The 12856-nt window shown below is 39.0% G+C and overlaps 1 protein-coding gene across 1 annotated transcript in view; it reads right to left on the bottom strand.

Moving 5' to 3' along the window:
• The window catches only part of PIEZO2 (piezo type mechanosensitive ion channel component 2), a 253796-nt gene that overhangs the window by 72041 nt on the left and 168899 nt on the right, over positions 1-12856 (bottom strand). Inside the window, exons 18-22 of the mRNA XM_085322513.1 lie at positions 12356-12529; positions 4541-4767; positions 1556-1716; positions 1119-1295; positions 819-944 (exon numbers count right to left, since the gene is read on the bottom strand). Coding sequence (XP_085178639.1) covers positions 819-944; positions 1119-1295; positions 1556-1716; positions 4541-4767; positions 12356-12529 — 865 coding nt within the window. The remainder of the gene's footprint in view (positions 1-818; positions 945-1118; positions 1296-1555; positions 1717-4540; positions 4768-12355; positions 12530-12856) is intronic.

The raw sequence follows: 12856 nt of genomic DNA, 5'->3' as shown, positions 1-12856 counted from the left end.
GGGGAGGTGCATGGCATGACTAGGGTTTAATAAAGTATTTTGAATTTATTGGCAAATAAAGCTTGGCAGATCTGCCCTCCACAAACAAAACACACAAAAGCAAGTCATTAGGAAAAAGATGAGGAATAATCCCACAGTTAGACCAAAACTTACTGTTGTTCAATCAACAACTTTCTGATTACATTGAATAAAGAATATGCAGTTTCTTTAAACCAAGAGGAGTCATGCAAGATATCCTCTGGGAGTTGACATTTTTATTTTAAATAGTTTTTTAAATCAAAACAAGAACAATAAAATATTGCTCATGGGCATTAAGCAAAAACAGGAAAAAACATAGTTTTTTAACATAGTAAACACAGTTTACTAGTGTCTGAATTAATTATTTGCTTACCTCATTACATTTTCTAAATTTTGGCTACAGAACAAGCACTCAGAAAAACAACTTATAGCAGATACTATCACTCAAGGCAATTATTCCGATTCAGTCCTTTGGTCTCTTAAAGCTCTGTACCTCCTTATGACTTCCAGCTCTTTAACATAACATTCTTAAAGTACTTTTAACAGATGTAGAGTCAGAAAGCCATACTTCTACATGCAGTTTATCTCAATTGATACATAGGACCTCCTGAAACAGGGCTGGAAATGTCGTACATAATACACGCAGCGTTCTGCTCTTTCTGCTCTCTCTTCCCCTCCATACTTCCCTATTATCCATGGCTTGCATCAGGTATTTTGTGTGGCAGATGACATATTTCAAAGGCATTCCTAATTTCATCACAAGTAAGAAAATATCTCAATATAGATAATTAAAAAGTTACCCTTAAGTACACAAGCAGGGGATAAGATTTCCTCAATCCAACCCACTCTGCAGGATCAACCGGCCCACTGTACAGGACTGAAGTTTTCAGCTCTTCTAAATTGACTGCAGTTTCATTCTCTCCAGGCTAAAAGGAAAATGCAATGGTTTATAAAAAAATTCTTTGAAGTTGCTTGGGGTGGCAAGGATAGTCAGCAAAAATACATCAGGTGTATCTCAGTTTTCAATACTTGATATGCTTCCTTTGTTCCTCTTTACTGAAGGCAGCAGTCAAATCCTTTTAGTATTTACTTGTACTCACCAGTGTACAGTTACTGGAAAAAGTGCTGGGATCAATAGACGTGAGCTGGTACAACATTTTGCAGACAATAATCACACATGTCCAAACAGTGCAGATACTGGATGCCAATGGGCGAAACTGAGCATATGGCAAAGCAAGAGCCCAGGCAATTAAAAACACAAAGTTAAACAGAGACACCTGAAAACACAAAAACAGGATGGAGAGAAATTACATGGAGTAGCAAGAGAACTGAGAACATCTGACCTCTTCCATAATCATTCAAAATAAATCACTCATAACAAATGGACATAGAGAAACTGTGAGAAAAATGCTGAAAAAAACATGTACAACAATAGAAAGGTCTGACGTGAAGAAATAGGACTCTCCCTAGGCTTGGGACAACTGACTCTGACAAGCCGCCACCACAGGCAAGATTTTGACAGTGGATGTTTACTTGCCTCTTTCACTGTGACCCAGATGATATAAGAGGAAACGATTTTGATGATATGCAGCTCCAAAAGCCACCACACAAAGACTTGCATCTTATGAAAATACTCCAGGAATTTCAAAAACAGCACTGTAAGGCGGTCGATCACCAGATGCCACTTGTTCTTTAAGTCTGCAGAGATGGTCAAGCATCGGGAGGAGAAAAACAGAAGGTTTCTGTAAAAAGGAATGCTTCAACAGGCAACAACAAGCTTCCTATGTCTGTTCTTTTAGCCTTAAAATAAGGCATGAAGGAGATTAAAGCCATGGTTCAGTGGTTAACCAAGCCAAAATGGGGTTGAGGCCCAGTCTGCTATGGTGGTCTCCCTTCTGTCTCACATGCAGCAGAAAGCTCCCCCACTTCAGGAGTGTTGGTGGCAACTTGCCTTGCCAATTCTGCTTTTATTCCTCTCTAACAGAGGCCTTTTTGGGCTCCATTTTCCTCTAGAGTCTTCGGTTAGACCTAGAGCTCAGACTCACCAGCCCACAATTTGACATGTGGAAGATACAGACCCAGCGTGTTTTCAGAAAGCGCAAAATACTATTTAGGAGCTTTTCAGCCAGTTTGGAAGAGATCACTGCCCACTACAAGTGAGATTCCTATCACATGGCTTTAGATGGCTATACTGTAGAGGTCTAAATTTGTCAGCATCGTTTACCACCTGCACACCCCTGGAGTGCAATTTATGCCATCCCAAGATAGACATCTAAAATAGTTAAGACAAATTGCAGTCCACAAAAGCCTATTTCTTTCAGCTGGAAAGGGAGCTCCAGCCAATTAAGATCACTGATTTGGTGACTGAAGCTGGGTGAATGTATCCTTTAAAAGTCATCCTCCCAGAAAATAACCCAAGGTGCAAAAATGTGTCTGTTAGCTACGTGTATATAGGATTACACATATGCTGAACTGTGCTAAGTGCAGTCTCTGCTTGTGGGCTGGCTGGAAAGTCTCATACATATTTGCATGAAGTCTTCACACTRTATTAGATGTTTCAAAATATTTTGGAGACTAGGAAGGATTTTATATGCTGTGAGAATATTCTGATAGATAATATGGAAACATCAGAAATGGAAACATTTAAGAATGACACCCAACATAGCACTGTCTAATCTGGCAAAAATGCAAAGGAGTGATTGCCTGTGCATCGCACGTGCACTTTTGTGTGAAAAAGCTGACGTTCGAATCAAAGTCCAATCAAACTGGCCATCAGATTCCAAAWTCTAGATATTTTTCTTCTGTCCCCTTTTCCTAGGAACAACTTAGAAAATCCTAATAAAAAATACTAAGTGGTGTAAAAAGTGGTGTAAACAAAGTGCTGTAAATTCCAGGAGCTTAACAAATTAATTAASCAATAGAAYTCCATTCCTACGGGAGTGCTTTTATAAGCATAACAGGTATATTTTAGGAGAGTATTTATAGCAAGAACTAGATGTTACCCTTCACTCTATCACAGTACTTGTTTAAATTTGCATTGTGCAAGGTACATCCGGACAGAGCCAATTAAGTGGGGCAGGACTAGGAAGTACTGTAGAAGGCTCTGCCTGCACGTCTAGCATAATATAGAGAAAAAGGCCCTATAATCACAGGGGATAAAATAGAGGCCTAAGTGCTTTCATTGAAAAATTGCACCTTACGTCATGACAAAACCTGCACACACAAACATATTAGCAAATCCAGCTTCTTGGTCAGCTAATTATGTAATTAATAAATTATAATTGCATGCATATATAGCCTAAAGATGGATCACACATTCACAAGCAGTGTCTCTTGCTGTTGCCAAGGCCCTCTCATGGCACAGCAGAGAAAAGGCCCCAGGGAGGAGGCCGCAGCTCCCCATTTCCCTGCATGGGTCTCTCACTGTACTGGGCAACCTTCAACAGCTGGCCTTGGCCCCCAAACCCATCTGGCATGTAGGGATAGCCAGAGTGCAACAAACTCTCCTCAGAGATGACAAGAGAGCTGCCAAGAGAGACTTCCATGGACCACGAATGTCTCTTTGAGGGGGGATTTCCCAGGCAGCAAAGAGGAATAGGTTCAGCTCAGCTCCCCAGGGGCAGCCAAGTCATAGAGTCATAGAACCATAGAATCAGTAAGGCTGGAAGGGACCTCTGGAGATCATCTAGTCCAACCTCCCTGCTCAAGCAGGGTCACCTAGAGCGTGTTAGACAGGGTTGCATCCAGGCGGAAAGTCAGATGAGCTGCCACTTTGCCTTGATGATGACCCTGTCCCTACTTCTGCATCACAGTCCGACATTTGTTGGCATGAGCAGCCAAGCCCCTGGTAAGGCTACTTCCAAACAGTTCAGTTTCCTTGGGAGTCAAATGCTCCTTGCTGGTTTTCCTTCATGGCTTATGTTCCTAACTGAATTATGGAGATAATTCATGTTAGGAGCTCATGCTAGGAGTATCAAAAAGGACAAAGTCAGCCTCACCTACATCTGCCTTTAGGCATTTTTATGTTCATTTGACATCAATTACACATTCAGAAGTGAAAAATATGACACTAATGTGCACATGAATAATGAAGCACAGCTATTTGGAACTTCTAGAGCGAGGTGCCCTGAAAGCATACAATGTCAGAGATTAAAAATGTACATGTATTTTCCTTATTTTAAATAGATTTCACTCTGAAGGAGTTCCTAGGATTTGGGGTAACCTCCTACTAACGCATCCTACACAACCTATAAGAATTCCCTCCTAAGAAAGAGGGTTTTGTTTTCATTTTCCAAGCACCTTATAGATAACAGTATGATTTCTCCCCAGAAAAAATTGCACACTGTTGAATAATTGACAAGTAGCCATCTGCTCAACTGTGCAGATGTCTTTTGGCAAAGACATGCAAAATTAGAAGGGAAAGGTGTCAAATGAAGCAAGTAAGGATGATAAAGAATGAACTGCCTGTTGCCATTGTTAAATAAGGATGAGGAAGGCAAAACTAGCAATTTTCAGAGCGTACCTGTAGTTTCTTCTTCCTCTGATTCATCTTCATCATCATCTTCCTTCTCCTTGTCTTCCTCATCTTCTTCTTTTCCTTTTTCATCCCTCCCTTTCCCTCCCTCCCCATCTGTCTCTTCCATTCTTTTCTCACCAGCCTCTTCTAGCATTTTATCCTCTTCCTTTTCATTGCTGGCTCTTAAATTCATCATAGTTATATCAGGCAGGCTTCCATCTTGATGTACCAGTCTGTTGGTGAATAGCAGCATGTCAGCATACTCAGCAGTAATGACATGATAGGATTTTTTTTCTTTTTCAAGACGTATAATTAGAAAAAATAAACAAACTTGCTCATGGAAAATGCCTTAGAAGTGGAAAAGTTAATGATTCTGGTACTTTCTGCAAACACACACTGCAAGTTGAGTTGGAATGTATTAGTAACTACTTCTCACTCAGATACTAATGGTTAGTCAGTAATGAGTGGTATTGACACTTAAACTTGACATTTTCCTCATTGAAGAAAATGGTCAGAGTTTAAGATATAGAAGCATGAAACGACATTGTTTAAGAGCAAACATTTCATGACTTCACAGGGGACTTACTCATTTTGGTGGTTTGGTATTTTTTTCTTGAGGCTGCTCATAGTAATTGGAATAGAAAGAAAAAGGGAGATGAGAACAGAGGGGTTGGTTACAGAAGAAGGTCATCGATAAATACGCTACATCACAAGCAACAAAGCATTCTCCTACTCCATCTGCAGAAGCCCTCTGATGCCAAGAACATGCCATCATGACATTCACGGGGCGCTTCTGTAAAGGACCACAGGACTGCAGCACAGATGGAAAGGGAGTAATCTATTTACACCAGTGCTAAATCAGGTCAATATTGCCCCACGCTGTCACAAAGACAGCTCAAGTATCACCATAAGTATCTGATGCAGTATTGTACATATATTTTCATCTTCTTCCAATTGGGAGATGCAACTGGGAAGCCAAGGAATTTGCAAGTATTCTTCTGGCTTTGGTTTGTGACCAAACTACAGGAAAAATTCTGTAGCTGGGGATTCAGTTTACTCTATCATCTCTTTCTTTGTTAGTGCCATTCATTCTCTGTCTTTCCTACACTTCACAAAGATTCTTCCTTAAATTTAGAACTGGCCCTCACTAAATCTATTAGCACTTTTCAGACTGCCAAAATTGAGATACAACAATTTTAACACAGAAATGGTTGTCATGACTGCAATTCTTCTCAGGGATTTCCAATATTAATTTTGCCTTTATTGAGAAAAGAGAGGTTATCATATCTTCTAATACACAAATGGTTTCAGAATACTATGAAAGTCATCAATTTACATATTTTTTTTCCAAACTGTGTTGCTTTTCATATATATAAACTGATATTTATGAAGAGACTATTCTTAACCGGTAGCTTAATCAGTAGCTTAAATACCAGCAACTTCATGGACAGAGAGCCTGCACCCTGGATGTGAATTATGCTGATATTCCCACACTGATTCAAGCTCCTAGATGAGGAGGGACAGAATCACATCCTGTATTTGCAGAACACTTGCCTTTCCTAATTGACAGATCCTATGTATTCTGCCGAGCCATAGTCTTATTTAGTCTTACTTACTGCCATAGTATTTAAGTAGGACTTCTTATAATAAAATCTTTCTTTTGCAAGCCCTTATCTGTGTGATTAGGCCACTAAATATTTAGTTATGCTATCAAAATTGCTACATGCAGCATTTATTAGACTATTTCTGGACTAATGCTAACGTTAATATGCTACAGTATTATCTCAAGGCTTTGTTTTCATGATGTGAAATTCTGGCTTATTACCATTTAGGCATGAAATTCTGCAAATTTTAACTAAGATTTTTGTAATTCAAGAAACTAAAAATTTGGTTGATCATTAAGAATGAGCAGCACAGACTAAGTGGTTAATGACAAAGTCAAACAATTAAAAAAAAAATCCCAGTGTTTGTGAGTTGCAATTTCTTCATGTTGGAAACCGGAGTGCCTCAAAATGAAGGAAAAGCTATAGAAATTTGACTAAACATTCCTGAAGTAGTCATACCATAACAATTGCCAAAAATGTAGAAAAGGTGGCTTAAAAATGGAATTTTTATAAAACAGTCAAGCCCAAAATAATCTCACTGAATAAATTCATCCCTGACAATGATTACCTAAATCCTCGATTGTGGATTGGGCTATGAACCTGAATGTCCAATAATCTGAAATCTTGTATTCTAGACTATATTTGCCTTGTCCACTAAAATTAAGATATTTTGTCCAATATACTTTATTTTCAGAGGTAAGCAAGCATATATACTATAAGAACATTCAAATTTCAGTAAAAAGACTAAACAACAGTAATCACTAAAATGACTAACTTTGCATATCTGTGTAGAACTCTTAAAATATACCAACAGCAGAGTCAAGTATAAATATGAGAGAGAATGAATTTTCAGTTCAGTTCAGATCTTACAGAGAGAGATCCCCAACTAATATAAATGATCAGGGCCCTTTGCAAAGGCAAGGGCCCATGAAATAGGAGTATCCATGCATAGGTGTAATTCACTGATTTTAGTGAGATATCTTCCCAAGTGACTTTTATGAGGGAGAAATCTACATTCACACTGGTGTAAATCAAGGATATATTGACTTACCTCAGTGCACTGGACAGAAACACAGTGACTCAACAGGATTTTATATGGGAAGACTTATCTTTATCTTATCCATATAACTCCCATTCAGATCCACGAGGTGTTGGGGTTATAAACGAGGGCACATGCAAAACATACCTGACAAAGCCTCAATATGACCTTCGTTTTCAGTATGTCAGTGCTTAGTTATATTGACATAGTAGGTTTAAGCACAAGAATGTGCTCAGGAGATCCAAGGCTAAATAAAAAGCCTTGCCCCTTTTTTTAAAAGTTAGTCTATTTAGAATCTTTCTTCCTAGGCTTCCACATTTATTCCTGAGGTTGCTTTTCCTTTCTTTTCTCAGTTATAATATTGCATGATTTCACGTAATAGAGAACAGAGCTATCAGGATATAAAAACTGCACTGAGAATTTAGTACAGCTAAGACAAGTTACCTATACAGGCTTCACAGATGCTAGTCAGATGTAACTTATAGTCAGAAGGCACATACTGGTTGGAAATTATCAGAGATAACACAAAAAGTCTTGTCTCTGATACTTAGGAAGAGAAATAACTAAACATCTGATTAAGAATGCAGACAGCAAGCCCTGAAGGTATAGGAGCTAATGGTTCTAAGTGAGTCTGTTAGTTGTCCTAAAATAATTAAAAAGGTTATCAACAAAGAAAAGTGTTCTAGTATATCTAGCTGTAGGCATCAAAACCATTTCAGTCATACTAAAATCAGACATGTGCCCTAGGTCCCTGCTGGTACCCTGCTACTTTAATTTATTTGCAATTTGCTAGAGCAGATTAATTAATAATAACCTATTGGCTCCATTATGAAGCATCTTTTACCACTGGTAAATTTTTTGCAGTTGGCTTATGTATTTCTTGAAATTTACTGCCTCTAAGTTATTTCTCAGGTATCTGTCACTCAGTTTCTTGCTCTGTAGGATGTTTTTGACCTGTTTGTCCCACGTACGCAGCATGCAAGAAGCAAGCCAAGCATGCAGTGCTGTGGAGTTATTGGCAGAGCCTTGAGCTACCTTGCAGCCACATCTGTGCTCAGTCCTGTCTGCCCCGACCCTAAGCCTGACAAGTGGACTGACTCTCTGCTTTCATCTAGGACCTGCCTTATCACCACGAACCTGCTGGGAGCTCACCATGCTCTGGGGGCTCCTGCTACTGCTTTCAGACCTGATCCTGACCCTCCTGGGCTGGCTCTGGCTCCCAAACCCTGGTGGGTGAGGGCCCTCCCTGGCCATGCTCCTTAGCTATCACCTGCCCTTACCACCTCCAACACTTCTTCCTACAGACCAGGTTTCCAGCTCTGATGAACTTTTATGAACTGGCCTAGAGTTTATGATTATATTAAAAAAGTAGCATGAAGACACGACATATAAATTAACCTCTTATTAGAGCAGGTATTCACAAAAATTCAGTTGAGGGATTTTCTCAGGTTTTATATTCAGTAGCAACAACAAATGCAGAAGTGCTTCTAAATACTGCAAGGGTCTAAAGACCTTTGCTTAACTGGCCATCTGAGCTTATTAAACAGAAGTCCACACTTACTCCACTCAAATATTTTGAAAGGAATCTCTTTATGGAGCTGTTTGCGCCATAATCCATGATGGATTCTTATCTATTTATAAAAGCATAAGGACAACAGGCTTTGGGAGGCTGGATCCTGTAGCACCCAATTCAGACTCCAAATCAACAGCCTTAGCCTGTGTTGGAGTTTCAGTGTATTGGATGCTCTATCTTTGTCTTTGAATGGGAAATATGAGTCTACACATGCTCCTATTTTTCTTGAAAAGAAAAACCTATTCCACATTTCATTGACCTGCCCCTCGAATTCCCTTCCACTTGGGGGGTAGATGGAGGTGCGTGTGCGGAAGGATGCACATGCAGGCATGCACCTTTCCATGCACAGACAAAGGGTGGACAAACGAGCCTCCTCAGTCAAGTCTACTGTCTGCAGCCAATTACAAGTAGCACCAGTTACACCTTTGCTGAGGCATGGACAAAGTCTGACAATCCCAATGGGGAGATGGACTCACAACATACAAATACGCAGGAGAGATGTATTAACTACTTCACCATTTAGTAGCTTTAGAAGACTACAATCCCCTGCTTATCTCACAGTACTGTGCAGCAAGAACATAGTTTGTTTGAAGGCAATTAAGAAGTAACAAACAAGTTAAGGTACATCTTTTTTAAAGGAAAGGAAAGATTGAAGTACCCACCTATTTATTATTAGATAAACACGGCCATTGACTTTGGCATGGCTATGAGGTGGGAGATGAAAGCACAGGAATGCATGAGATGGCAATGGGAAATGAGTTAGGGAGAGAGAAAAGGAAACCATTAAAAAGAAATGAATATAGTTTCCTGTCTACGAAGAGAGGCATATTGTTATAACAAAATACCAAGTTTGAAAGCTTAACACACCATGCAGTGAAAAGTCTAGGAAGCTTATAAATCCAATACTAGTCAGAAATGTCTCACTCTGCCAGTTGCAGTATGCCAGGTTAGAGGGCCAGCTCTACTGAAGCTGGCAGAGACTTATTCTTGAGCTCACTTTGCACCCTCTGCTCATGCGAAACAGTTTCTTCATGCAAGAAAAGTTTTAGGGATTTTAACAAGACTTTGGTCATATACAGCCATAATACCACAATCACACGATCAGTTGAGGGAACCGAGTCAGTAATGGAAGAACTAGGGCTACTTTTCATGATTACTTGCATGACTAGTTCTTACCTATTGCGGCTATTTTAACAAGTTCTCTACTAAAAGGACTGACTTTTGTCTGCTTACTGAGAAATAAGGGTTCATTTTCTTTAATTTTTAATTTTTTCTGTAGCAACAGAGGCAACCTAAAAACAGTTTCGAGGGGTAAAATAGCTATTGTGCTAAGAATCTGTAAAGCAAAAGGAATAAATCAAACTTTAGTGGCTTTGTAAAAATATTGTACATTGTTACTGTATATATAAGTCTTTAATTTCTGTTTTAATTGTCCCTGCAACTTACTTATAATGCTAGCATTACTGTTAAGCTGATTCTAGTAGCTGTGCTGTATTTTAACAATCTTTATGCACCATAAGTACAACTGTCAGTTGAGTTTTCATGCTGAAGCTTTGAACTGTAAAGTCAACTGATACTCAGTACTGATCATTTATTGCATGAAGAGGGAAGAAAACAGTGGGATCTTCATATGTTAGGCAGTGTTAATGTTAGCCCCAAACAGGAAAATGTGTTTTGATTTGGGAATTGGACAAGCTTGTGAAAAGTTATGAGGAGGAACAAATGATACACGTGTAACTGTGATTTTGAAATACTGCAAAATGACAAATACAGCACATTTCATATTTTGAAGATTTAAAAATATCTAGCTACTTATCTTACAGTTCAGTACAATCTAGTACCAGACAAAGATTTAAAAATTTTGTGGTGCTGACAAGGAAGAAAAAAGATGATATTCATTTGTTACTTTGCTTAAGCCTACTTTCCTACTCATTCCTACTTTCAGTGTCCTATCCTGAGGACACTTACTCCTGGTAAAAATTTGCTTTTACTGACTACAAATAAAATCGACACGCTACACCCTTCTTCCTTGATACTAGCATTTTCTTGCTTTTGATTTTTTTGCTAGCAATAAGACGCTGACAGCATTTTGTGTCCTTAGGATCGGTGGCTCTGCCCTTTTGAGAAATATGTCAATTCAGTTACAGTGATTTTCTCCATGGCAGCATTTGGCAAGCCATGGTTAGTATTTTGGCATCTTTCATCTACAGTAGAAAGATCTGTAAGTAGTGCTTACAGAGGCAGGTTGCTGCACTATGAAACCACCTACAGCTTGGGGTTATCTCAGGGTGTTTTTATCCATTTTGTGCCTGCCACAAAATCAGGATGGGGGGCAAGCTGTTTCTATGTTACTCAGCACAGTGCAAAGTCCTTAGGCTACAAAAAAAACCTTGCACAGTTACTGCAGAGGCCCCCCCCCAAAAGGTCTCTGGCTGGGCACAGCCCAGATCAGATGCTGGGCTTGAGTTTCAAGGCTTGGCTGCCCAGTTCTGAGATGGTGACAAACATCTGCTGCCATATAAAAATCTGTGACGGGCAAGGAGAGTTTGCTCACAGACCATTTCCAAGGGCCTCTGAATTTGCTACAGGATTTAGCAGTTCAAGAAAAGCAAAAGTGCCTGCAAACAGGCACTTAAAAAGAGCAATAAAGAAAAAAAATATATTTTTAAGAATTCCTTGTCAAGTTGATTTGTTTTGGTTTTAACAACTGATTTAAATACAAAAAAATGAAAGTTTGCAGAACTTTCTGTAAAAGTAAAATCACAGTAAAATCTGTAAAAGTAGAGCTTATTCACGTGCATTGAGAATAGGGAACACAAGCTTGTATTAGACACTGTAAAAATGCTTAATACTAGACTGAATGCCTGCAAAATGTCTGAAATGTTTTTTCATAAAACTTGTGAGTCGCAGAGTAGAATTCTCTGTTAAGCTAAACTGTCATTATTCTACAGCACACTATGATGTATGTGATGTAATGCAGCTGTCCCTCACTCATAAAAATGCAGCTAGGTTACACTTATCTATGTACAGGTGAATACTTTAAAAATATTGTCAAAATGAGTTGGTTTCTTTAGAATTAAATCAATGCATAATGACACTGTGTAACGTATTTCCATTTCTGAAGTTCAACTTAATAAAAAGGCCTCATTGTCCAAGGTGATGCGATATTTTTCAAAGATCTCCCAATCTCCATTTGGCCTGCAATAAGGACATTTAAAACAGAAGTGGTCCAAACAAAAAGCCGTATTTCTGATTCTTGCCAGGATTTGCAAAAAGGTGCACATACCAGTTATGTGTCTAACCCCTATTAAAGCTCAAAGCCAATGAGATAAATGCATAGATGTCATTGATACCTCTGAAAATGTACCCTAAAATCAAAAACTTAAACATGTTATGGAAAGGAGTGAGAGAGATAACATTGGCTGTGGTTTGTTTGGTGGAGTGCTGGGATCTGAGGGAAGCTGACTGTTTTTTCTCTCTTTTTTTTAAACCAGCTAGTCATAACAAGGGCAAATAACTTTTCATGAAAAGTGAGCATTAAAAGACAGTCAGAAACAGTGCTTTCATACACACAATGAATAGTTTCATTTATTTTTATTTTTTACCTGTAAATAGTGTTGTCCTGTTTGCTGGTTACAGCTTTTAAATCAGTGAGCTGGAGAAAACGGTCATGGAAGTAGTGAAGGTGTAAAATACACGCTAGTAAGAAGGAGGTGGGGATAAAGATGCGTGTGAATAGCTCAGCCACAGAAAACCGTTTTAAACCAAGATCCGCCAGTCTGAAAAACAAAGCAGACCACAAGTTATCTTTTCACACCGAAATCTTTTCCTTTTCATGAGACCTTATTTGTATTGGGAAGTAAGGGGCTGGTATATATTTCTAGATCTTTAAATTCTTCTAAAGCAGAAAGTTTTACAATGCAGATATCTTGCACTTGGACTCAGTAAATTAGAAAGATATTGTAAGCATACAGAGCCAAACCAACCAACCCTGGCAAAAATATCCCTGTGGGAGCCAGGGATGTTGTCTCTCACTGAAGTCGTGCACTGAAGATCCCCTCACATTGCGTGTAATCATGTAAACTCCCATTGAGGAACACCCAGCA

The sequence above is a fragment of the Rhea americana genome, unplaced genomic scaffold, assembly GCF_003343005.1.
Source record: "Rhea americana isolate MKP2758 unplaced genomic scaffold, rheAme1 scaffold_78, whole genome shotgun sequence".
In the NCBI taxonomy this organism is placed as follows: Eukaryota; Metazoa; Chordata; class Aves; order Rheiformes; family Rheidae; genus Rhea; species Rhea americana.
This window is presented reverse-complemented; position numbering and strand designations above follow the sequence as displayed.